Source organism: Nicotiana tabacum, chromosome 22 (assembly GCF_000715075.1).
Source record: "Nicotiana tabacum cultivar K326 chromosome 22, ASM71507v2, whole genome shotgun sequence".
In the NCBI taxonomy this organism is placed as follows: Eukaryota; Viridiplantae; Streptophyta; class Magnoliopsida; order Solanales; family Solanaceae; genus Nicotiana; species Nicotiana tabacum.
The window spans coordinates 211,242,868-211,267,685 of record NC_134101.1 but is presented as its reverse complement, the minus strand read 5'-3'; the positions used below and the strand labels follow the sequence as shown (position 1 = coordinate 211,267,685).

Sequence of the window (24,818 nt, the reverse complement as noted above, 5' to 3'; positions counted from 1 at the left end):
TTAATTTGAAATTGACTTTAATCGTATGTTTTCAGTCGAGAACATACGGTTAAAGTCTATCTCGGCCAAAAACCAAGGGGTTTCTTTGGAGATTAGTTCAAGCTTATGTCCATCTAGTAAGTCCAGTGTTCTTCCGTTCATTTCTTCTATTTTTCCTGCTTTTTCTTCTGTTTTCAAAATCATCTCTGCATGTGGTTCCTTTTGTTAGAGTTAGTATTAGTTATTAGCTTCCTCTGCTTTGTTTGAATTTGTTAGATTAGTTTGTTTAATTTTGGGACGTATTAAGAACATTTGGTTCATGGTTGGTTTGAAATCCGAAGTGCTTGTTCTGCCTCCTCATTTCTTCTGAATTTCGGAGTTAGACCTGGGCCCAAAAAAGGGATTAGCCCAGGGGTTGGTTTTTGAGTCCTTGGGTCCAATGGACCCATGAATGTTTTCTGAAGGAAAATTTCAGGGGTAACTAAGGGTGTTTTAGGTAATGTACTGGGGGAATCTATCAAGTAACTGATAAGGAAGCTTCTTAGAAGCTGCAAGACAAACTTGTTTGGCAAGCAAGTCAGTAATTGAGGGACTAAGTAGCAAAAAGGAAAACTAAAAAAGGTCTAAAATGCAAAACATAGCTGATATTGGTTGCCCAAGTAACTTGCCTATAAAGGCATTGTTACTTGAGGCTCAAGAGGGGACTTGAAGAAAAAAATCAGAAAAATCAAAACGGAAAAAAATTTCGCTATTCGATTGAACTTTTTCTTCTCTTTTTTGATTTCTGAAGTTTTTCGAGTCCTGAAGTATTTTCTGATTCCATCTGAGGCTTAGAACGAGTTGAATTTGGGTGTATTTTTGTAAACTCATTTTGGGTTGAGTTTTGTGTTTGGAGTCATAATTGAATCTGGAGTTTTAAATTAGTTCAAATGACATTCGATTTCTCTGTGTTGCTATTTCTGAGTTGACTCTACTGCTGTTGTTGATTAACTTTTTGCTCTCTTATTTCTTTCTTCAATTCCAGGTACGTATTGACTCCTGAATCATGTATGAAATGTAAAGCTGAAGGTCATGCGACCAAGTTGAAGTGGCTATATGTTTCTTTGACAAATGCTTATTAGATTTCCCTATAATTTCTTCATGTGTTCTCTGATGTAGGCATCATGTGTAGCCATTTTATATCGTTACTGTTGTATTTCATTTTAAGATTTGGATTGGAACTGGCTTGAAGGTAATGATTCAGGACTATTTGGACCTTTAAATGTGTTATTTAATTAAGAAATAGGGCCCAATTGATTAGTTGAAGCTACTTGGCTTGGCCATGATCCAAAGGCATTAATTCAAACCTTTGGGGCCAACACAATTGGTTCATATCCTGCTTTTTCCATTTAGTTTTCAGAACATGTTGTCTTATGGTTTGAAGTACAATAATTTTAGGAGTCTGTTTGTCCAATATTTCTCTTTAGTTCGTGTAAGTATTCTATTTCAGTGAGGAATTTTAAATATACGTCAATTTTGGTTTTGTGCTGGGAGTGTCCCGGCCTAGTGTAGTTCTTCTCATATTTATTTTAACAAGTTGAAACTATGAGGTTATTTAAGTGTGAAACCAGAACTCAGCATATGTATAAAGCCCTTTAAAGAGTTGTTCTTTTGTTGAAAATTCGAATGTATGGGTTAAACGATGAAATAGTCTATGCAATGTGCCTACTGCCGAATTTGAATCAGCATGACAATGTATTTTTTCTGCAACATTTAATGTCGAAAGCATTAATTTGGGATCATTTAATTCCTTGCTTGTATGATGTTTGTGTCGCTATAGAAATTCGGTCCTGAGTCCATGTTTTGCTATTGCGCCATGTTTCTGAATTGGGCCTTCTTTTGGGGCCTAGTTCAAGTCATTTTAAAAAAAACAGTAGTTTCATCACACTTGCAATGAGTTATCGGACTCCCTTGGGCCCAGATTTGAAAAGGAAGCAGACATTTAATCACCTAGGTTGCAACGTAAGTTTAAATTTCGGTATAAAGGTCCTTTGAAGTCCTTGAGGTTGTTTCCTTAATTAACGTTGTCTCTTTTAAAATGAACTTGAGGTGCGCCATATTTAACAACAAATAGCGACCGTGCTAGAACCACGGAATCCGGGAATGCCTAACACCTTCTACCGCATTAACAAAATTCCTTACCCGGATTTCTGGTTCGCGGACTGTAATACAGAGTCAATCTTTTCCTCGATTGGGGATTTGAACCGGTGACTTAGGACACCATAAAATTATCCCAAGTGGCGACTCTAAATTTAATAAATAAATAAATAATCCCATTTCGATTGTCACTTTAATTGGAAAAAACTCCCTTATACATCCCTTAGGGGGTGCAGGAAAAAAAGAGGTGTGACATGCCCGACTCAGGAACTAATCCCAAAACAGGTGGCCTAGGTATGCCTAAGAAGGAAAGTACGTAAGAGCCTACGGGCCAGTCCAATGAGCCCTGGGGCCACATCCATACTCTGAGGATTCCTACCAACGCAAAAACCAACTCGCCTGGTCCAAATCAAGACAGAAAAAGATACGAAAGGAGTAAAGCCGCAAGGCTTTCTTTCACACACATGCAAGAAACGCAACCTCCAGCTACAAACATGCTTTGAAAATGCTACATACAGATGGCAAAAGTTATGCCCCCTAGGGGTTACAACCGGACGGTCTCATCCTCGCTTTCCTCGGTATCGGGCAAAAGTAACCGAGCATCACACTCATCCGCCCTTGCTAGTGCCAATTTTTCCGAGAGGGTGAAACCTTTATCATGGATCTCCTCGAGGGTCTTTCTTTGAGACTTACAACGAGTATATTCTTTAATCCTCCCTTCGCGGTCGAGGATACTTCTCAGCTCAGCTTGAGCATCGACAGCATCCTTTGAGTAGATCGCCATCTCCTGGTCAGCCTTAGTCCGGCTCATTGCAGCTTCTGCTCGTGCATCAATGATCTCAGCCCTGACTTTCGAAATCTCGGACTCAAGCTTTGCAATCATTTGTGTCTGAACCAAAGCATTGTCATGAGTTAGGCAAGGTTGAGCTTCAAAAGCAGGAACTTTGTCCAGAGCATCCTTCCCTCCTAAAGCCAAAGCCTCCGCCCGAGCTTTCAATTCATCACTCACACCTGGCTCGGTCAACTTCATCTCGAAGGCATTCCAGAGCCTCCGTCTTTTCCTGCAACTGAAATAAACTAAGTATTAGACCTAGGAGCTAGGAGGCGGAATGTACACTCACCCGGGACAGAAAACTACCTGCTCCTTTAGGTGATTTTTGTAATTCAAACTCCGACTCGCCTCATACTGCCAATGTACCAACTCGACTTCTTTTTCATCACAAAGGAGCCTCAGGCTCGTCACTAGTCGAGTAGGTTGCCAACTTTCGGACCTAGTCCAACAAATCAGGAACGCCGCCTAGCACCCATGAAACCGCTATGGGAAAAGAAAAGAAGGCATGGTTACGAAACCAGGCTTTCGCCATAGACAGAACTGAGAAAGCGCGAGATGCACCACTTACGAGCATAGTTCCATTCCTCAGGGAATGGCATGAGCTCCACGGGGATAATGTCAGCGGGTCGCACCTGGACTAAGCAACTCATCCACTCCCAATCTCCGTCTTCCTCATCGTCAACAACAAAGGGTGCGGTCGATCGGCATCGCAAGGTCAGCAGACCTCGATGGTGGAAGGGCCAGTACAGCCTGATAAGGTGACTAAGAGTAAAGTCAAGTCTCGGCTTCTCTGCGAAAAATCTCATCATCAACACTATTCGCCAAAATGACGGATGGATATGCACCAATGTAACCCGATATTCTAGGCAGAAGTCGAGCACAACCCTGTCAAGGGGGCCCAATGTGAAAGGATATATGTACACATTCAAGAATCCATCGGCACGGTCCGTGATTCCCTCACCCGGGGGAAGTATCTGTGGTATTACCTTTTCCCCCCATCCACAATCTTTTCTTACTAACCCAAGATGTTTTTCTCCTATCAAAGAAGCAACCTTCAAGGAATACACTCGTTGGTCCTGAATGCCGGAGGCGGAGCTCTCCCCTCCCTGTCGGACAGACCCCGACATAGCAGCCATAGCTATGACGAAATTAGAAAACGAAAGTGCGAATAAGTGCAAGTGCGATAGCATCGGAGTAGCAAAAGGCTAGCGCAAAAAAAGAAGGGCAACTGCTTAAAGTGGTGGGATCCCCTAAAAAGCAAAAACGTCCATGTATATATATGGAAAAAACGACGACGATCCGCTTGCCTCAAAACCGGCTAATAACACCTTCTCCAGTCCCAAGGTGGTACCCGACCTCGAGGACCTCCATTAGAACAAGGTTAGGCTCCAAGAAGCCAATAACACCTTCTCCAGTCCCGAGGTGGTACCCGACCTCGAGGACCTCCATCAGAACAAGGTTAGGCTCCAAGAAGCCAATAACACCTTCTCCAATCCCGAGGTGGTATTCGACCTCAAGGACCTCCATCAGAACAAGGTTAGGCTCCAGGAAGCCAATAACGCCTTCTCCAGTCTCGAGGTAGTATCTGACCTCTAGGACCTCCATAAAAAGGGAGCTAGGCTTTAAAAGGCCAATGACGTCATCGCCAAACTCCGAGGCAATATCCGACCTCGAGGATCTCCATCCGAAAAATGTTAGGCTCCAAGAAGCCTTAAACAACATTACAGATATCATCATAAACCAGGCAGTCCCTCATCCAGGACCTATCTACAATGCCTTAAGATTGCGTGTGTTAAGTTCAAGACAGGTCTCCAAATACCCCGGATCGACCCTCACTCAGGGACTGTTCTCGAAGGTCTAAAGGCTGAGTCTCAGTTTAGGGGTTCAAAGCCCTACTTCTTCTCGACTCAAAGTAAGGGTCCCGATGTCCCGAGTTTATCGGATCAACCCAGGATTAGCCCGAGGGACGGTAAAAGATCCCGCAGGAAGCCGTTTTTATTAGCCAAAGGCCGGAGGGAATACTCGCACCCAGGTTCTGTATTATCAACAACAGACAGGGTCGTGCACGCAGAATCTCCACAAACACAATAGAATATGGCAAACATCAAAGATAAAAATTGAGGAAATATCTTTGTATTCATGAAACATTCAATTACAAAAGCCCACGAGGGGTCCTTTCATATAATTACAAAAGCCCCTGAGGGGTCCTTACATATGATTATAAAAGCCCACGAGGGTTCCTTACGCATAAACAAATAAGCAAGAGGGTACATATGTAGTGAAAGCCTGGGACCTAATCTACTCTCGAAGATTCATCTCCGGTATCAGCATCTTCGAGCTCCACCCCCTCGAGCATGCATCCTCGATGGTGATACCTTCGACTGCCACCTCTTTTAAGTTCCCATCTCAATCCCACGGAGAAATATCTCCAAGGGCGAAGATGAAGAAGAGGAAAGAGGGAAGGCAAAGAAGAGGAAGGTGACGTAGAAGAGGCAGAAAAAAAAGACATAGCCCGCTGAAGCCAAAGGTTGAAGATTCGGCGGGCCTCAACCTTACTCGCACGGCCGCTCCGGGTCCACCTTCCGGGACATCGTGCCGTGCGAGCTTAACCGTTGGTGCGCTATTTTATCTCTTAGGAAAAGACCTGAGGGATGAAGTGCAGCACCAGACCAGGGTAGAAGAGTGAGCAACGGTATATAGTCCGAACACTCTCCCGAGTAGCGGTGTAGAGTCCAAATATTCCCCCGAGTTGGAACAGTACAACCTCCTTTGTCTCATCACCTCGGTCTAATGGCGACAACAGTGACAACCGTAACAATAACAACAACAACAATGAGACCGTGTAATCTCGCTCGACACAACAAAGCTTAGGTGAAGGGCCATGTCACGACTGGTAAGAATGCCGTCGTAAGATCTTAAGTCAGAAACCCTAGACATGGCGGGTAGCAATAAGAGAAGGATAATGAGAATGAGAAGAAAGGAATGAAAAAGATGTTGAGAAACACTTGAATAAAAAGTCAGCATGGAAAGGCCCCATTTATAGGGGATGATAGTGTGGCCTACAATGCCATCAATGCCTTTAGAAGACATATCAACAGGCACAGTCAATGCGCCATTGGAAACTGGATCGACGGCGATACGGTCGCCTTGAAGAATGGGAATCAGTAGCACATTGAATGACGCTGAAAAGACAAGTCCATGGGATGTACCGGTTATCGCGGAGACTTACATCGTAAGTATGATATAGTCAGCGTGACATCGCTGCGGGAAGTCCAAAGAGCTGGGTGTCAAAATCATTTCTTATCACTCCTCTCTAAGAAACGCGGGGACTATCTGTATACGATGAAATCGAAGGGTCTAATTTCTCATTGTCAAAGCATCTCGGAAGACCGTCTCGAAGTCTCGGGGCTACAAGGCTACGATCGAGACTCCTCTCTCGAGGTTCATCGACACTCGGTCTTGTGATAATGTCAACCACGGCCATGCCGGAAAAGGGGAGTTCCCGAGGCACGTGGATAGGATTGACAGAGCCTAGAGAGCTACTCTAGGACCCGAATCAGGGTGTCATCTAGTGGTCACATCTCCATATCTTTGCAATCAATGCTCGTTGTACTACGATGGGATTTCCCTCCTATATAAAGGGGATCCCTATCACTTTGTAAGGGTTGGTCACTTCAGCTATTCCACACAAAAATATACAAGAACTCTCTATTTCACTCTCTAACATATTCTCTTGATATTATAGCTTTTATTTATTATCCCCAAATTTGTTCATCATTTATTGCTTATCGTTGGCCATAAAGAGCCCTCTTTAATCGCCTCATAACTATTAGCTCTACCTCAATTACCCTCAACAGCTCGTGGCCAAGCTCCGGGATCTACCTCGAGGTCCCAAGTGACTGGCCTATCGGTTTGGTTATAGCTCCCTCCTTAACTTTATTTCATCTCTAAATCTCATATACTTAGCATTAACTACTTAACAAACTAGCATAAAAATAGATCACATATTTTTAGAGTCCCATCAACAAATTTAATTGTTATTACCATTTTTACGGTAAATAAATTTCAAGTGAAGAACCACTAAAAGTTGTTGAAAAATTTCATAAATCGTTCAAAAGAATATGTAATTTTAGTTTTATAAGTATTGAAATAAAAATATTAAATTTTTTTATCCATTAAAATTTGTTTGTATTTAAATATATTTTCTTAAATTCTAATTTAAAAATACCCGTAAGTACTCTTACCTCTCCCCCCCTTAGTACCCCTTAGGACCGGTAAGGGTACTGGTACGGTACCCCTAAAAATACCTTTACCACGTACCATTAAATTCCTTAACCTTAAGGAACCCCTTTATCGTGCCGCCCCGTACCCAATCCTTTTAAATAGCCAGAATCCTCCCTTCAGATGGTCCAATTAGGTACTAGCAATAATTTGGGAAAATACCAGTTATGTTTATCTATAAGTAGTTTATTACAAAATTGACCAATTCATAAAATATTATAAATATTAGCCATTTAGCTATTTGTAGCAAAAAAAAAAGGTCAAATTTTGCTTTCTTTGGAATGGGTGTTATTAGAATAGATTAGGTACATCTTAAACAACTTGAATCTAAGTTTTGGGATGATTTAGAAGAGTTTTGAGGTGGTTAGAATTGAAAATTTAAAGTAGAAGATGAACATGAAAAAATGATACGTGTATCACACTTTGTATCATATATGTATCATATTTGTATCAAATGTGTATCACATGTATATCTATGTATACATGCGTGATACATGTGTCGCAGAAGAATTTTTTGAACTCGATTTTAACTACAAATTTTGATACCAAACATCTATATGTTTGCAATGAATCTCAACCATACCCATTGAAAAAAGTCATTTTTTGCTTGGATTTTTAGAATCTTGTATATATTTATTTTTTTGTATTTTATCACTTTATTTGCTACCTCATCCATGAAATTTCCTTTCCGTCTAGTATCTAATGTTGCTAATCACGCTAGAAAATATGGAAGAAGATACTTGTGTGTGGTTCTTAGAGAAAAAGAATCTTATTTCTTTAGATTTTTAATTTTTATATATATTTGGCTAGTTTTGGTAAATGTAAAATAATAGCGACAGTGGGTAAGTTAAACTTTTTTGGTACCTTAAGATTCCCCAATAATTTCCCTTACAAAAATGTATAGTGTTTGATGAGATGGTGGGCCATTGGGTACCAAGAGGAGACGAACTTGATTACCAACCGCGGAAAGTTCCTCCAATTGAGTCCTCCTTTTAACTGAACCAATAATATCTCTGAGCTTCATTCTTGCATGTCCATTTCTCTACCTCGCTGCAATCTTTGATTTCTATAAGACAATTTCACGAGGAAGAGAAAATAGGAACATGGGTCTGGAAATCTTGGAACCTAACACTTGCATTCGTGGTTGCTGTACCAGCCCCAAAATCCCCATTCATCTCCCTCTTTCTTCTTATTCTCTCTCTCACCCTATTGCTCGAGGTCTTTATTCCCTTTTAAAAAATTGAAATCTATATTGACAATTAACTTTATATCATTTTTACTAATCTTGATTGGTTTAAGGCATTTGGTTGCAGGGGCTGAAAGTGTGGTGTATGAAGCCATTCTTGATGGTAAAAGAGTTGCTGTGAAAAAACCCATCTTGTCCACCTCTGAAGATATTGATAAATTCCATAAAGAACTGCAACTATTATGGTGAAATTCCTCCCTTTATTTTGCTTGAGTATAGGGCTGTGTTGTTTATATATGCTTGAGATTGATTAGTTTGTCTTCATATGGACAAAGCTAGTTGTTCTAATTATGAGCAAATTGTTGGATATGAGGTTCTGTGGTTGAGCTCGGTTAATTTGTTTCTCTTGTTGTGTAATGGGGTTTGAATATGCACTTTCTATGACACTATTACTGTATAGAGAGTCAAACAGCTTCTTCTTTGACCAAGAATTTTTTATATGGTTTTTAAAATATTCTTAATAATAAAAAGTTGTAATTTATATAGTATTTTTATCCAGTTTCTGATTATGTATATTGTAGCTAAGAAGATTAAGAATTCGATGTGCAACTGAGAATGAAAATTAGAAGATTTGGCACTCGTACTTTGAACCCCTTCACTCTTTTTGAACTAGAGGGAGTAACAAGTTGTGTCACTTATACAAAGAAAAAGAATGATATAGCAAGTTGGCCATTTCTAAATGTCAAAGCTAGTATATTTACCTTATCTTTAAGTATGAGAAAATTGTGATTTATGGTTAAGCTTTTGAGCTTGGCTAATTTATTTGTTCGTGAATTTTTGTTAAAATGTTGTTTGGCTATAGCAAATTGGATCATCCGGGGATAGCAAAGCTAGTTGCGGCACATGCCAAGCCGCCAAATTACATGTTTTTCTTTGAATTTTATGAGTCCGGAAATCTTGCCGGGAAATTACATGTGGATGAATGGAGCCCAAGTATAAGACAAGCACTTGAAGTTGCAACTTGTCTAGGTGTGTTATGCATTTGCTTTTTCCAGCTGCTTGTCGTTTTATGTGTCATCATGGATAATACGTACTCCCTCTTTTTCAAAAAGAGTTGCACTATTTTCTTATTAGTCCTTTTCAAAAAGATTGACACATTTTAATATTTATAGCCATACAAATATGTATGACAGGTTTAAGACTACAAGTTTCAAAAGTTTTACAGCCAGACAAATGTTATAGCTTATTTAAGACTACATATCTCCAAAGTCTTCCCTTATTTATTAAAGTTTGTGCCAAGTCAAACTAGAACAATCTTTTTAAAACAGACGGAGTAATTGTTTTCTTTTTTTCGTTGTAGAGATGTTAGCTTATCTAATAAAGTTAATGATTTGAAGTAATGCCAAAGAATTTATAATGTTTTCCACGAAGGTGAACAATTAACATTGTGAAACTTGCATTGAGAATGGAATCCGTTAGAATGTGATAAAACAGATATTTATCAAGAAAAAGAAAAGAATGTGATAAGGGAAAAATAACAAATGAGCTTCTATTGGAAGTCTACAATACCAGATTGTGATTCATTGGTGATAGAACATATGGAATAAAATGGGGGAAAAAGAGCATGGATAACGCTAGAATCACTAGTAGACAACTGATTGGGATTTAGTAGTTTAGTAATTATTTCAACTAGTGAGAATTTATTTAACCATGATGAAGTATGTAGAAGAAAATCATTGCGTAATGGAACTGAAACAGAAAATAGGAGGAAGGAAGCGAATACCACGACGTTTCAGTAAACCACGACGTTTCAGGAAGCAACGGCATCTCAGGAAATGCCATTTCATTTTGTTGAGTACTAGTCTGTTAATTTGGGGATCTTACTCAACAAAGAGTAATGTGCTAGCTAAGATGTTTTTTCCTTCTAGAGTCAAGTATCTCCCACTCTCTTCCTACTTCCTCGGTTTCTCCCCCTAAATCTGGCCATGCTTTCAAATGGTTCTAAACATAAAAGATGGTTGCTTAGATGACATTTCTTTCTCCGAACTCTTTTTGAAATCAAAGCACACCAGCTAGTCCTAAGTAAACATGGCCTATGGCCTAATACATAGTGATATCGAAAACATATGCCCCTGCTGCTCTGTCGTGTTGCTGGCTACACAGGAAAGCTGTATTGAGTCGTCTAGGCTTCTTTCTTTTCTCTCCTTTATTCCTCTCTCAATGAAAATGAATCAATTCAGTTTTAGCAAAATTTACAATACTTTTCTCCTTTTACAGCAAAGGCCCTACAATACCTACATAACCTTGGGATCGTGCACAGGGATGTGAAACCAGCAAACATTCTTGTAATGTCTTTGATCTTCCTGATTATTCTACATTTTTTATGTATATACTTGCCAACTTTAAATAAGTTTAATCCCTTCCAAAGTCCTCTCGCAATTATCTCATGCTATAATTCATTGGCATATATTTTTTTTTTGCTATACTGCAGCTTGATAGACAGCTACAACCACGTCTTGCTGACTTTGGTTTGGCAGAATACAAAAAGAATCTTAAACTAGTTTCCACTGAAAACTGGAAATCGACTGGCAAGCCTACTGGAGGTTTCCATAAGAGGAATATGGTTGGGACGCTTATTTACATGGCACCAGAGGTGCTGAGGAAAGAGATACAGACTGAAAAATCTGATGTATATAGCTTTGGAATATCACTGAAGTAAGTTTTGGGGCCACAAGCTTCTTTTGCATCACAATTAGAAATGCAATTGATTCTGCAAGTTCACTTACCTTATACTAACTTGTAATGCCTAACCTCAATGTAAAATGTATGCTGTTTGGATGTTGTTTTGTGTCTAAATAAGTAGCTTCCTAAATGTGGTTTAGCATCAATCCTTGGTTGTCACAATGCTGGTTGGATGGACTTCTCCACGAAGATGGAGTGGCAAGAAGAGTGGAAACACCAAGGGTTGAATATTCTATACAAAAAATTCAAATGAATTCAATCCAAATAAATCTTTTAGCTGCCTAAACTCAAGAGAGAAAAGATTAGCATAAACATGAAATGTGCTCCATTTAGGTTGGGGTAATAGACGCCATCTATAGCAAGTGAAAACTCATTCATTCACATGCCAAATACATGTTCTGTTCTACCCTAAACTACCTCACATGTTCATCTTATAGATACTGGAAATATAGACATTTAGGGTCCACAGATATCTTCCATATGGGCAACTCCTGCAACCAGAAGAACATGCGACCTCTTAAGGCCTCTGAAAATTTCTTCCAGAAAGTGTGGTTTCAGAAACCTTTTTGTGTCCCCATGATAATAATTAGAGAAATGGCATTTGATACTTGCACCAGCCTCGTGTTTATTTTCTATTATTATCTTCTTTTAATGGATCACGACAAAGAATTGGTTGTTCCCATTATGAGCTAGTTTTGTGTTATTGTATCCATATTTACTCGCAGATCCTTTTCTCTCTCGTTCGTAACACTATGATGGGCTACATGCAGCAGCAAGTGTTTATTTGTCCTCACTTTATAGCTGATGCCAAAACATACATGGATTAACTCAGACGTGTCTTTTATTTGGAACTTTTATGAAACATATCTTTCGTATTCTACATTTTAAAGCAAGTTCTTGTGGATTCATAATATTGCAGTGAGCTGCTTACTGGCGTAGTTCCATACACTGATCTCCGTGCGGAGGCACAGGTTGGTCTTTCTTTCACTTCCTCAAAATGTCAGCCTTTAATTACAACAACAAATACACCCAATCTCAAGCTAGTTAGGGCCCGCGAATTGTCAATTTTTAATTAACCTATCAACTGTAAGTTAAATTTTACCTTTCACAAAAAACAAAAAAAAAGAACTACATAAGGTTGTTGGTTATTCTTCAGTTCTATTTTCTTTTATTGGGTAAACAGTCACGCACAACATAAATGAAGGTCTTTCCAAAATGTAGAATGTAAAGAAGAAAAAGAGAAATGCAGAATGAGAAAAGAGGAAGTAAGTTTGGGAATACCCAGATAAATTATTCTCTCAAGCTATTGGGGGTTTAGAAACAAAGAGCAACCGCTATGCATGGGATCCGGAAAAGGGCTGAACCACATTGGGTCTATTGTATGTAGCCTACATTTATACAAGAGGTTGTTTCCACGGCCTGAACCTATAACCTCCTGGTCACACAAGGACCACTCTTAGCGTTGCACTGAGGTCCCCCTTCAATATATTATCCCATATTTACTATAGAAAAATTACCCTACAAAATTTCAAGGTGCTACCAAACGCAGATTATTTCTTCTTATCCAGCTTAGTCCATTTCAGTATCTGGCCATCAAACAACCCCTAGGAGGATCTTGCAGAATGCAAAGTGAGGAACATAGCAATGTATTTATCTTAAGGATTAATTATATAATTTATCGTTTTTCCTTTTCTCTTGTATAAAGATGTTAAAATGATTTTTTTTGGCTATAATAAACTACTTGCTGTCTTGTTACACTGATCAAAGACATATTCATTCTTATCCTGCTACTCTTATTTTATTTATGCATGAACACTTATGAGATAGGAGCAATTTTATGGTTAATAAGATTCGTAAGAATCTGCTCTCCTTTGAAATGGTAGAAGAACTTCTATGTTTTCTCCTCCACATACAAGATGGGAGTTAGCTTTAATTCAAGAAACTGATTTCCGGATATATGATTCTTTTAAACATCTGGAATAAGAACTTACGAGCAGTTGATTTGATCTGTCACATATCTAAGATGCTTACTGGTTCTATATCATATGATAGGCCCATACTGTGCTTGAAATGAACTACACTGAGCAGCAACTTACTGCAGCCGTTGTATCTGAAGGCTTACGACCCGTTCTAGCTGATGTTCGATCTGGTGCTTCAGCTAGTTTACTCTCTTTGATAGAAAGATGTTGGGATAAAGATCCGCAAAGTAGGCCTTCTTTTGATGATATTGTCGTGGAGCTTGGTTCCATTCTGGAAGATGAAATTGGAAGGAACCGTACAGAAATGGCATCAGCGGATTCTTTTATTTCTTCAAATGGTTCTGATGGTGCAAATATCCAAAGCTATCAGGAGAATATTAGCTGGTTCGGTCAGGGTAAAGAGTTTTCAAAAAGGGTCCCTACTGCCCTTGCTGCTAGCGCATGGCTGGATTATTCAGATGATCAAGTATATAGTCCAGTTCTATCTTGGGGTTCCTTTGCATCATGTGGAAGAAGGGAAACGATGGAAGATAGACACTTCCTTATGCCTCAATTGTGTGATGAAAAGGATATTCACGTCTTTGCAATCTTTGATGGTCATCGAGGTAGGATATAAGTACTTTTCTGGGTTAGTGATTTTAACTGTTGAATCAAATCACCACTGAGTATTCTACTTGTGGGAGAAAGGAGTAGAATTTTGAAGGAAATGGATTGAACAAATTTCTTAATTCCTATCCATTATACCCTTAGGTTAACTTCATCGTAAGGGAATAAGTAATCTTTTTACACTACCTAATTGAATGTTCTTATTTGCTTAATGAGATTGAAGAGCTGGAAATGTGGGCGTCTAATAATTTTTTGAGGAACACGTTGGTATCATATGTTGCTTCATGTGTTTAATATTTGGTTGTTGATGAACGGGAAAATCGCTTTTTTTGTTTGTTCATAATAATAACAGTACGAAATTCAACAACAATGAAAACTATAATAGCAATAATAAATTGTTTCAGTTATTCGTATTATCGTGGTAACAATTTAGTGCTGTAATGACCCTACATCTTCCTTTTAAAGTTTTTCTTATAGAGAAAATGGAGATTACTTTGGAAAAATTCAAAAAGGAGATGTGCTTAAACATTCAAAACAAGCAACACGATTTCCTTTTTTTTTTTTTTTTGGGTGGAATGAGGTATAGGGCTGCAAGTTACTTGTTGCCACAAAATGTGGAAAGTGTTAATGAATAGTTAGACACAAGACAAATTAATGCCTTGTCACTGTTGCATCCTATGTTAAAAATCTTTTACTTCTCCATTTGCTAAACAATCATCCTTACCATGAAAAGCACAAGTAGTGTTAACATTTGTTTGCTTCAATGAAAAAGGGAAAGTCATTAGGAAGAAGGTAGGGATATGCTTACAGCTTTAGGCCTCCTCTTTTTTTCTGTTCCATATCCCTTTATATCAATAGCAAAGTGGCTTCTCTTTTTGTATGTTTTTTTGGGACCAGTTGGTTTGGGTTGGTGTGGAGGAACATGTAGTAGGTTGTAACAACTAAATTGGAGGTTCATCATTCTACCCTTGTGTTCTCTACTAAATGAATTGACGAGATTCTCTTTTTGGTTTTCAGTGAGAAAGGGGGATTAGTTAACTTGGGATCAATAGGTGGGTAGACCACTGACCATAAAGCCAACTTTAAATGGTTGGTTTGCTAAATTTCAGTTACTGAAGAACGTAAATTACAAGGTCTCACTGCGAGGAGTCTTGCAATTAGTAGTGTCTTTTTGGCAGAATCTTGTGAATTATCCAAAGGGTTTGACAACATGATTGAATAATGAACTCCTTTTGATGGACTATACGAATCTCACCTCTAAATTGGCATGCCGAGGGCATCATTTTAGTCTGGAAATTACTCTGATATCTGATTCCTTAAAGTTTCCATTTCACCGTGCTTTTTGAAATGTTAAAGGATGTGAAGGTAATTTTGACACCTAAGTGATTGTACTTTACGGTTAAGCAAACAAGGAGATGGCAGCCTTTACGAAGCCCTTTTTTTCGTTCGTAAAACTTATTAGAAAAATCTCACTGGAATATAGCAGTTTAATTAGTGTGCCTACAGGTTCAGCAGCAGCTGAGTTTTCTGCTGGAGCCTTGCCAGGATTTTTGCAGAATCTCGGTTCTATTAGCAGGTTTTATGAGCTTAACTTGCTTCTGATTGTTCTCCAATTTCATTCGTGTGTGAATGACCAAGAATTTTTTTCAGAGAGACGAGGCACACAATTCATGGATGTTTATAACTTTGCAGTCCCTCTGATGCGCTTTTTGAAGCATTCATAAAGACAGATGTTGCATTCAGGACACAACTTGATTCTTGTCGCAAACGCAAGGGAGCAGTTCAGAAAGATTGGCACCCTGGTTGTACTGCAATAGCTGCTCTTATGGTCAGAAACAAACTTATTGTTGCTAATGCTGGTGATTGCAGAACAATCTTGTGTCGAGCTGGTAACCCGTATGCTCTAAGTAGGGTGAGATGTTCATTTACTTAGCCTACTTTCTGATGAAATCAGATGGCTTTGCATTTGAACTAATATATGGTACTGTTTTAGGATCATGTTGCAAGTTGTCACGAGGAGCGGGAGCGTATTATCCGTGCAGGTGGCGTTGTCAAATGGCAAGTGGATACATGGAGGGTCGGTGATGCGGCTCTCCAGGTTAGTCTTTCCAGTTTCACATCTTTTTTAGCACTATCTGATGATTTTTCTAGTATTCCTATCAATTGTTATATTCTTGTCCAGCTTTGCCCTTTGGCTTGGATATTCTTGCTTCCTTCTATGCGTGTGTATATTCTGCAAATCTGTATTTTGTAAATTTCCTCGTTGGTTGGAGTCTTACAGTTCCCTAGTTCTATTTTTTTATCAGGAAAATCCCCATGTCTTATCTCTTATGAGTTTCACTTTCCTTCTGATCCCAACTCCATTTTAAATAAAATCCCCAAAAAGCTATTTGATGTTAAAAAATGAAGGAGCACTAGTGCATGTACGAAATATATATATGCACATTACCCGATCCATTTTAGTGAGGGAAAGTGGTGTCTGTGTTATTCCTTCAAGACCGGTTATAAAATATGTAGATATCATGAGGCTCAATGACAAGTTCTTATACAAGTTATAAATGTATTAATATCAAAGTAGCCAATTAATGCAGTACCTTGACTCATTCTTCATATATTATATGGCGAATGGTTAGTTGATGACTTGTGTTATATCAGTATGGAAAATTTTCCACGTTTAAAATTATATGAAGGGGTGCTAGACACCTCTAGACTAGTGACAATTTAATCTGAATCTGTATCCGGCTGAAACCAACAATAAATAGGATATATTATCTTAACAGTTGGTGATTTACGCCTTGTTTTGGGGAAATAAACAATTGGTGATTTAGGATCTTAGAAAATATAGAAGTTGTATTATCATTAAATAATCTGATTAATTTTACTTTCACTAGGTCACTAGGTCTATCGGTGATGATGATCTGAAGCCAGCTGTAACTGCGGAACCTGAGATAACTCTAACTACTCTTTCTGCAGAGGATGAATACATTGTAAGGATTACTACTGTTGATTCTTCCATCTTGATGGCATTTACTTTACTCAAGAAGAAAATATCATTCCATGATACTTCAATGATTACTTAATGTTGTCAAATTTTAGTCGTGCATCTATCTTTATGAAATTCTAGTAGTTAGTCTATCTTTATGATTATATGTGACAGCATTTTATGCACTTCCTGACCAAATTAGTTGATTCTCCTTTTAGACTTAGCTTCTTATTTCTGGTTATATCTGTTAGATAGTAGTAATATATATTGCCCCATTTATGTAAATAAGCATAGTCCTACATAGAATAGGAGTAGTGTAAGTATTGTGTATTGTTATAAATAGGGGTACTTGTATTATAGTTAAGGTATATTAATAATATAATTTTTCCGTGTTATATTTCTCACATGGTATCAGAGCGGTAGTGAGAAAACATTCGGGAAAGAAAACCCAGCTGAAAAAGTCGTCGTGCTTCAATTCTGGCAACCTTTAAGGGCTGTTTTTTCGTCAAAAGCAATTTCCATCGGTGTTGTGCAAAAACCAACACAACCACAAGATCCCCCAAACCCCGGCGACCAACCCCCAGCAAATACCTCCGGCAGCAGACGTCTCAGGATAGCGATATCATGTGTTAGTAACTGGGTTCTGAATTTAACTTTTGTATATATTTTAGTAGATTTCTTAATATAAATACAGAGTATGGACTAAAGCTATCGGTCTTGCCAAATCCATAGGTAACCTTCTAGCTTCGCCCCTGGTGGTTGGGTAAGTCCAGGAGAGCCAAGGTACTTTCTTTAGAATCTAGGACGTAAGGAGATGCCTAGATATCTAACCTTTCACGTATTAATCGTTATTTTTTAAAGCTCGCTGAAGATCTTTATGATGTAGGCAAAAAACATTAAAGAAACTCTTATAAAGTACCCATAGATTTAGTCCATACCCTGTTTTTCTAAGCTTCAGTTCAATCTGTTAACCTTTAGTGTGTTACACTGAGGGTGTACAAATATACGTTCTTTTTATGTTAAAGAAATGTTTATATGGCTTATGATAGTTGCAGCAGAAGGAAAATCTTAATGTTCATTTGCTTATGCCTTATTCAATTAATCAGGTAATGGCCAGTGATGGCCTTTGGGATGTTGTTAGTGAGACAGATGTGGTGAACATAATCAGAGACACAGTGAAAGAGCCAGGAATGTGCTCAAAGAGGTTAGCAACAGAAGCTGCGGAACGAGGCAGCAAAGACAACATAACTGTTATTGTTGTTTTCTTACGTCCAGTTTCCACAGCTGAGAGAATTTATTAGCTCTGCTGTCATCATTCATCAAGCCGAGGTCTATCGGAAACAGTCTCTCTGCCCTTGTAGGATAGAGGTAAGGCTGCGTACATCTTATCCTCCATAGACCCCACTTGTGGGAAACTACTGGCTTGTTGTTGGTGGTGGTGTCATCATTCATCATTTTTTTGCAAGGTGCCATTCGTGAATAGATTCTTTCTGTGAAGTTTAAATCAACAGATAGGAACAGATGCAACCTATTTAACCAATAAGAGTTATTTGGATTCAGTTCCGCTTGTGATAAAGGTTTTCTGATCTGTAATCTAGGTTCGAAACAGAATTATTCTCTTCCTTGATTCGAAATCCTTTATAAGTTGCGTTTCTTGTCAAAGATGTTCTTATTTAATAATTATTTATGTTAACTCAAATATTAAGGCAAGCAAAGTGACTCTAATGATAATATTTGTCTGATATACAAGTGGAACCTCTGGGTCATTTGAAATAATCTTCAAATATTTTGAAACCATGATCGAGGGTAAAGTTCAAGGCGTGCACTTTTGCATCACAAATGCGGATAAATTTAATAAAGGAGATTCTAAACTAAAGGTGTGTTAATTTCCCTTATGGTGAAAACATCAACAATATCCATAGGGCTGTGAGAAATTCAAAAATGGCCAGTTTTTTAAGCGGTAATTAAAAATTAGATGCAGATTCGGAACTAATTGAAATTTAACCATTTTTACATGCAAAAATAATTGGACAAAATACCCCCAATTTAATAGAAGCAACATAGACTCTGGATTGACAGGAAGCTTTCTTGCTGTGTGATTCTGCCCCCTACTCTGCCAGCAGCCTATGTGTCGATCTATTCCCAGTTGATCTACCGCTATTTTACTTTGCACGTTCTGGATAGGCGTGCATCCTCATAGAGCGAGGGGTAGAAAAGATCAATGAAAGACTAGAGCGCGAGCTAGCTGATCTATCGACAAGTCCTTGATTTCTTATCCGCGAAGGCAGACTTGGACTCATTGAAGAAAGCACTTGAGGTGAAGACTAATGTTTTTTTTCATAATTTTTTTAAACTCCAGCATAATATACTTAGAGTTCAAGTTTCTATAAGTTTATCTCTAGCATATTACGCTGGAGTTGAAACAAAGAAAGAGAAGAGTACAAAGAAAGAGGAGAGTTCCAGTTTTCCATCTTTTCAGTCTATTTCAAACTCCAAGATCCTATCCTGAAATTTCTTGTTAGAAGTTCCAACTCAAACAACTTTTCATGAATTTTTGCTTTTTATATCAACTTCAGTATTTTTTTGAACTCCAATAGGTTTTCATGAACTTCCAATATTGCCTCCACCATTTTTTTCTCATGAATTCCAACATTTTTTGTATGAGCTTGTAACGACTCAACCGGTCAATTTGAGCATTTGCACTCAGTTCGGTGATTTGAGGTCATAAGTAGCTTCATATGGTGTATTATGACTTGCGTGTATCGTCGGTTATGATTTTCGAGTGAGACCGGGATTGATTTTCTCAATTGGCAAGCTTTAAGTTGGAAGAGTTGATCAAGTTTGACTTTTGTGTATTTGACCCCGGATCGAAGTTTTTATGATTCCATTAAGTCCGGGTGGAGATTTTAAACTTGGACGTATGCCCGGATTTGTATTTGAATGCTTCTAGAAGGTTTTGGCACTATTTGGCGAAAGTTGGCAATTTGAAGGTTTGAAAGTTCACAGGTTTGACCGGGAGTTGATTTTGATGTTATCGGGTTCGGATTATTGTTTCGGGAGTTGAAATAGGTTCGTTATATCATTTGAAACTTTTGTGCAAAATTTGAGATGATTCTGAGTTATTTTGACGTGTTCGGCGTAAGTTTGGAATTTGGAAAATTGAAATAGTTCATTAAGTTTGATTTAAGGTGCGATTCGTGGTTTTGATGTTGTAATATGTGATTTGAGGCCTTAAGTAGGACCATGTTATATTTTGGGACTTGTTGGTATGTCCGGACGGGGTCCCGATGGGCTCGGGTGCATTTCAGACGGATTTCGAACCATTTTGGGCCATGTTGGATGTTGCTGGTTTCTGCTGATTTCTGGTATTTTAGTTGTTCTTCGTGATCGCATAGTGACTCTTGGAGCTGGGTGTTTTTAGTCATCGCGGACACGACGGGTTGAGCGCGTTCGCGCAATTGGTTCCACGTTCGCATAGGGAAGCTGGGGACTGGTAGAGTTGTCTTCGCATTCGCGTGAGCCACGCCACGTTCGCAAAGGTTGGGCAACATGTCACGACCCTAAACCCAGACCCGGTCGTGATGGCGCCTCTCGTGAAGACAAGGCTAGTCGACACACTCCCAATTCATTTTAAGAAATTAAAATAATACAAATTAAGTCTTTAATATAATAATAATAATCCCAAAATAAGGTGAAACAGTACAATTGCGGAATAAACATAGCCCGACATCAGGGTGTCACCAGTCATGAGCATCTACTAACCGAATAAAACAGGAAGAGTCTACATAGTCTATTACAGAACTGAAGCAAGAGAAAATAAGATAGGGGAGAAGTACTGGGCTGCGAACGCCGAGCAACTACCTAGTGAATCTCCGAATCCGCCTAAGCTGGAAGAATCAACACTCGCTAGCGGGACCTGAAGTGCTTGAATCTGCACACAGGGTGCATGGAGTAAAGTGAGTACTCCAACTCAGTGAGTAATAATAATAAATAAAGGCTGAGCGATAAGAAATCACGTAAAAGCACATCAACATGCTATAAAGAAGAAGTATAAAACCAGTAAAATCAATGAAGTAGTGAAAACATATGAAGACACCTTAGTTCAGAATAAGCTTCTTTAAAACACCTTTTTAACAGTTAAACAATTAAATGAAAAGCAGCTAGAACAGATAAGCACATAAAATCCACCTCTCGGGCACAATGTCAACATAATCCGCTCCTCGGGCAATATCATGGAACAACACCAACTCCTCGAGCTATATCTCATATCACAATGGGTACCCGCGCTCACTAGGGGTGTACAAACTCCGGGAGGGGCCCCTTACGGCCCAAGCGCAATATTAAGCCATCTCATGGCATAATCAATAGGCTATCGGTCTCATCTCAACAAGCCACCTCGTGGCGTACAATCCCAGACCCTCGGCCTCATAATCATAAATCAGTATATCCTCACAACACAGGCCCTCGGCTTTACTCAGTCAGAATCTCATAAGCCACTCGGGCAACAGTAAGACATGATGCTCAGCTCAAATTATCATTTAGAATATCATTTAATGTGTTAAAACAGAGTAAACATGGCTGAGTTATGAAAATAGTAGAATATAGCATGACTGAGCACAAGTATAAAGTCAAAACAATGAGGAAATATCAGTAAAAATCCCTTAAGGGTCCAAATAGTTGGCACGAGGACCAAATATGGCATTCAACCCAAAACATGATGATAGTAAATAATTTTCAGACAAATACGCGGTAAAACAGTCATTCAGGATGGACTAAGTCACAATCCCCAATGGTGCACGACCCCACGTTCGTCATCTAGCGTGTGTGTCACCTCAATATAGCACAACGATGTGTAATCCGGGGTTTCATACCCTCGGGACAACATTTAAAATCATTACTCACCTCAATCCGGTCCAAACTCTAGCCCGTGATGCCTTTGCCTCTCGAATCGACCTCCGAATGCTCCAAATCTAACCAAAATCAGTGCCAAAACCATCAAAATATGCTAAGGGAACAAAGCTCACTCGAAAGAAATCAAATTACAACACAAATACCGAAATTGGCCAAACCCGGGCCCACATCTCGGATTTCAATAAAAATTACATCAATAGACTCCTTATCACTCCTCGAGTTCATTCATATCAAAAGCATCAAAATCCAACCACAAACGGCTCCTCAAATCCCAAATTTTAGGTCTCCAATTACAAGCCCTAGTTATTCAATATTAGGCTTAAATTCCATGATTAATTAGGTAGAATTCACATTAGGATCGAGTATTAAGTCCATAAATCTTACTTCCAAGTGTTCCCCCTTGAATCCCTCTTCAATCCTCTTCAAAAAGCTTCAAAATCGCCCAAAAATGGTGAAAGTTAGCCCCAAAATCGCGGATAATGGCTATTTAAACATTCTGCCTAGGCATTCAAAACGTTCTTCGCGAACACGGTCAAAGCCTCGCGTTCGCGAAGCACAAACTGACGTTGACCAAAATTTCCTTCATCGCGATCGTGACTCACATCTCGTGAATGCGAAGACTTAGCTCCCTTACTCACCGTGAACGTGACTCCCCATCCGCGAACTCGAAGAACAAACCAACTTGAACCCAGCTGCTCAACTTTCCTCTACGCGAACACCGCATAACCTCGCGAACGCGATGACCTCGAGCTTCAACCCTTCGCGATTGTGAGACCTCCTTCGTGAACGCGAAGGTAACTTCACAGCCTCCCAGCCTAACCCTTCGCGAACGCGAAGGCTAAATGTCTGCAACACACACACAACAGTTTTTGCAACTTTCAACAACTTGAAATGGTCCGATTGACTACCCAAAACTCACCCGAGGCCCCCGGGACCTCAACCAAACATGACAACATATCCCGTAACATCATTCAAACATGTTCCAACCTTCGGAACGCTCAAAACAATATCAAAACACCAAATTTGCATCGGATTCAAGTCTAAGAATTCCAAAATCTTCTAAATTACGCTTTTGATAAAAAAAAAGTCTACCAAACCACGTCCGAATGACCTGGAATTTTGCACACACATCCCAAATGACACAACGGACCTTCTGCAACTTCCGGAATTTCATTCCGACCCTTATATCAAAATCTCACCTATCAACCGGGAAACGCCAAAATTCTAATTTCGCCAATTCAAGCCTAAATCTAATCTGAACCTCCAAAACATATTCCTATCACGTTCCTAAGTCCCAAATCATCTCACGAAGCTATCTGAACCATAGAAACTCACATCCGAGCCCTTTAACACATAAGTCAACATCCGATTGGCTTTTCCAACTTAAACTTCCTAAAAAGAGACTAAGTGTCTCAAACCTTACCAAAACCTTTCCGAACCCGAGCCAACCAACCCGATTACACAAAGAACCGATAAACAAAGCAATAAGAAGCAGAAACAAGAGAACGGAGCTGTAACTCATGAAACGAACGATACATCCTCCCCCTCTTAAACAAACGTTCGTCCTCAAACGAGTCCAGAAAAATACCTAAAACCTCAAACAGGTGAGGATATCTGCTCCGCATCTCCCGCTCGGTCTCTCAGGTAGCCTCCTCCACGAGCTGACCTCTCCACTACATTTTCACTGAAGCTATATCCTTTGATCTCAACTTTCGAACCTGATGCCCCAAAATAGCTACTGGCTCCACATCATAAGTCAAATCATCATCTAACTGAACCGTGTTGAAATCTAAAACATGAGACGAATCCCTAATATACTTCCGGGGCATAGAAACATAAAATACTAGATGCACACTCGACAAGCTGGGTGGCAAAGCAAGCTCATAAGTCACCTCCTCAATCCTCTGAAGCACCTCAAAAGGACCAATGAACCGAGGACTCAATTTACCCTTCTTCCCAAATCTCATAACACCCTTTATAGGCAAAACGTTCAACAGAACCTTCTCACCAACCATGTAGGACACATTCCGAACCTTCCTATCAGCATAACTCTTTTGTCTCGACTGCGCTGTATGAAGCCTCTCCTTAATTACCTTCACCCTTTCTAAAGCATCCTGCACCAAGTCTGTCCCCAATAGCCTAGCCTCACTCGGCTCAAACCAATCAACTGGAGATCTACATTGCCTCTCTACAAAGCCTCATATGGAGCCATATGAATACTCGACTAGTAGCTGTTGTTATAAGCAAACTCTGCGAGCGGTAGAAACTGATCCCATGACCCTCCGAAATCAATGACACAAGCATGCAACATGTCCTCCAATATCTGAATAGTACGCTTGGACTGTCCGTCCGTCTGAGGGTGTAAAGTTGTGCTCAACTCAACCTGAGTACCTAACTCTCGCTGCACGGACCTCCAAAACTGCGAAGTAAACTGAGTGCCCCTATATGAAATAATGGAAACTGGGACACCATGCAAACGAACAATCTCCTGGATATAGATCTCTGCCAACTGCTCTGAAGAATAGGTAGTACACACAGGAATGAAGTGCACAGACTTGGTCAGCCGATCCACAATCACCCAAATAGCATCGAACTTCTTCAAAGTCCGTGGGAGCCCAACTACAAAGTCCATGGTGATATGCTCCCACTTCCCCTCTAGAATATCCATCTGCTAAAGCAAGCCACCCGGTCTCTGATGCTCGTATTTCACCTGCTGACATTTGAGACACCGAGCTACAAATCCTATAATGTCCTTCTTCATTCTCCTCCACCAATAATATTGTCTCAGATCCTGATACATCTTCGCGGCACCCTGATGAATGGAATACCACGAGCTATGGGCCTCCTCCAGAATCAACTCCCGAAGCCCATCTACATTGGGCACACATATCCGACCCTGCATCCTCAACACCTCATCATCACCAATAGTCACATCTCTGGCATCATCGTGCTGAACTCTATCCTTAAGGACAAGCAAATGAGGATCATCATACTGGCGCTCTCTGATGCGATCATAAAAGGAAGACCGAGAAATCACACAAGCCAATCCCCGACTGGGCTCCGAAATATCTAACCTAACGAACCGATTGGCCAAGGCCTGAACATCAACTGAAAGAGGTCTCTCCCCAAGTGGAATATATGCCAAACTCCCCATACTCACTGCCTTTCAGCTCAAAGCATCGG

General features: G+C 39.6%; 1 protein-coding gene across 3 annotated transcripts; it reads left to right on the top strand.

Annotated features, from left to right (window-relative positions):
* The first annotated feature begins 8,143 nt into the window (after nucleotides 1-8,143).
* LOC107765384 (protein kinase and PP2C-like domain-containing protein) lies at nucleotides 8,144-18,386 on the top strand. Of its 3 annotated transcripts, none has more exons than XR_001643422.2 (12): nucleotides 8,144-8,446; nucleotides 8,542-8,659; nucleotides 9,277-9,443; nucleotides 10,692-10,759; nucleotides 10,906-11,129; nucleotides 12,076-12,127; nucleotides 13,209-13,740; nucleotides 15,248-15,317; nucleotides 15,434-15,648; nucleotides 15,735-15,839; nucleotides 16,633-16,728; nucleotides 17,831-18,386. XR_001643422.2 is itself a non-coding variant. In XM_016584022.2 (12 exons), exons 1-12 carry the CDS (start codon nucleotides 8,332-8,334, stop codon nucleotides 18,023-18,025), a joined length of 1,962 nt encoding a protein of 653 aa, XP_016439508.1. In that variant the 5' UTR covers nucleotides 8,144-8,331; the 3' UTR covers nucleotides 18,026-18,386. The 3 variants fall into 3 exon arrangements, 2 of the variants coding, with proteins under 2 accessions (XP_016439508.1, XP_016439509.1); XM_016584022.2 differs by having other exon boundaries at nucleotides 15,434-15,653; XM_016584023.2 differs by having other exon boundaries at nucleotides 8,251-8,446; nucleotides 8,528-8,659; nucleotides 15,434-15,653.
* The last annotated feature ends 6,432 nt before the right edge of the window (nucleotides 18,387-24,818 follow it).